At 57.4% G+C, this 1,300-nt stretch overlaps 1 protein-coding gene across 1 annotated transcript in view; it reads right to left on the bottom strand.

Moving 5' to 3' along the window:
• Window positions 1–802: 802 nt before the first annotated feature.
• The window catches only part of VDBG_00352 (predicted protein), a gene marked incomplete at both ends in the record, with an annotated part of 1,179 nt that continues 681 nt past the window's right edge, over window positions 803–1,300 (bottom strand). The window contains one exon of the mRNA XM_003008625.1: window positions 803–1,186. Coding sequence (XP_003008671.1) covers window positions 803–1,186 — 384 coding nt within the window. The remainder of the gene's footprint in view (window positions 1,187–1,300) is intronic.

Here is a 1,300-nt window from a genome sequence, read left to right as displayed (position 1 = left end):
GCGGGCGCATGAGTGATGGTGGCATTCCGGCAGAGTCATGGACGGGAGGTTCTGGGGGATGGATTGGAGCAGGTCGGTGGTGCGACGCCTGAGGGTTGCGAACGATTCCATGATGGCGGCGGTCGAATGTCGGGTAAGGTACCTTGTGTGAGGAGATGTGTGAGATGGACAATGGTGGCTACAGAGAGGGGAGGAGAAGGGTGGAAGTCGACTCGTGTCGAGCGAGGCGCCTTCAAGCGTTGGCCGGCGGTTTGCTGGCTGCTGGAGCTGGGGCGAAGCTGGGATGATGAGTGGTACCTGGCGTGGTAGGGTAAAGTAGGTACCTACCGCAGGGAAGGTCCGGGGTTCTTATGACGTAGCAATTTATGGATGCCAGTGGTGATGTTGCTGCTGCTGTTGCAAGATGTCGTATCGTTGTGTTTCAACTTGCCGTAGCGAGGGAGGTGAGATGCACGTCAGGCCAAGTCTGGCTTCTTGAAAGAAAGAAGCGACGGCGCGCCATCTGTTTGGGCAACGAACCGACCATGGCGATGGTCGTTGCTCACTCGTATCGCCGGTTGCGGGAGTGGGGAGGGGGAATGGGTCCAGGAAGAGGGAGGGACGCCTTGCCATCATCAGTGTGGCTCAGCTGCCGCAGGGTAGCTCCAGCTCTGTTTTTAGCTCGCTTGCTGCCAGGACGCGCTGGAGTTGAGCACTGGAGCCAGGTGCGAAGCAAGAACTTTCAGGGTCGTTCCTTGCTTGGCACCTTGGACATCGCAACTACTGGTGGGGTGGTCCCGGGCTTTTGTGCTGGCTATGCCAGCTATGTGCCACGTGACTGTTCATGCCGAATGCTCCCCGTCTGCTTTTCGCCGAGTCCTGGCATGGCCTCTGCCTCGTGCTTCGGGAGGTGCGCCTTGATGACATCTGTAGCTCTGTCTTGAAATGACGACTTGAATGACGTCCCACCGTGCGACATGATTGTGTCGGACTTTACAGCCCATGAGCTTCCTGGTTGCCTCACCAAATCCTCACGAGGCGAAGTGAATCGCGTCAGGCTGGCGACCCCTTCATTCAACCTCGGTAGGCAGACAACAGCTAGCAATGGCTGGCAAAGATCCTGGAGGAGGGTGACTCGACCACAGTCATGAAGCGCAGCTCGTGCAGGGTCAATTGGTGCTACGCACCTTGAGGTCTGATGACCTTCCTGTGAAATACTACTGTCATCCCCGCCCCCTCCTATTTCCTTTCAAGGAACGCCTTCAAGATGACTGCAACGTTGCTGTCATACCTTCCCTATTGATGCGCGTCCCTGCCGACG

The sequence above is a fragment of the Verticillium alfalfae genome, genomic scaffold (assembly GCF_000150825.1).
Source record: "Verticillium alfalfae VaMs.102 supercont1.1 genomic scaffold, whole genome shotgun sequence".
Classification (NCBI taxonomy): domain Eukaryota; kingdom Fungi; phylum Ascomycota; class Sordariomycetes; order Glomerellales; family Plectosphaerellaceae; genus Verticillium; species Verticillium alfalfae.
Note: the sequence above shows the minus strand (reverse complement) of the source record. Positions and strands in the feature narration are given on the sequence as shown.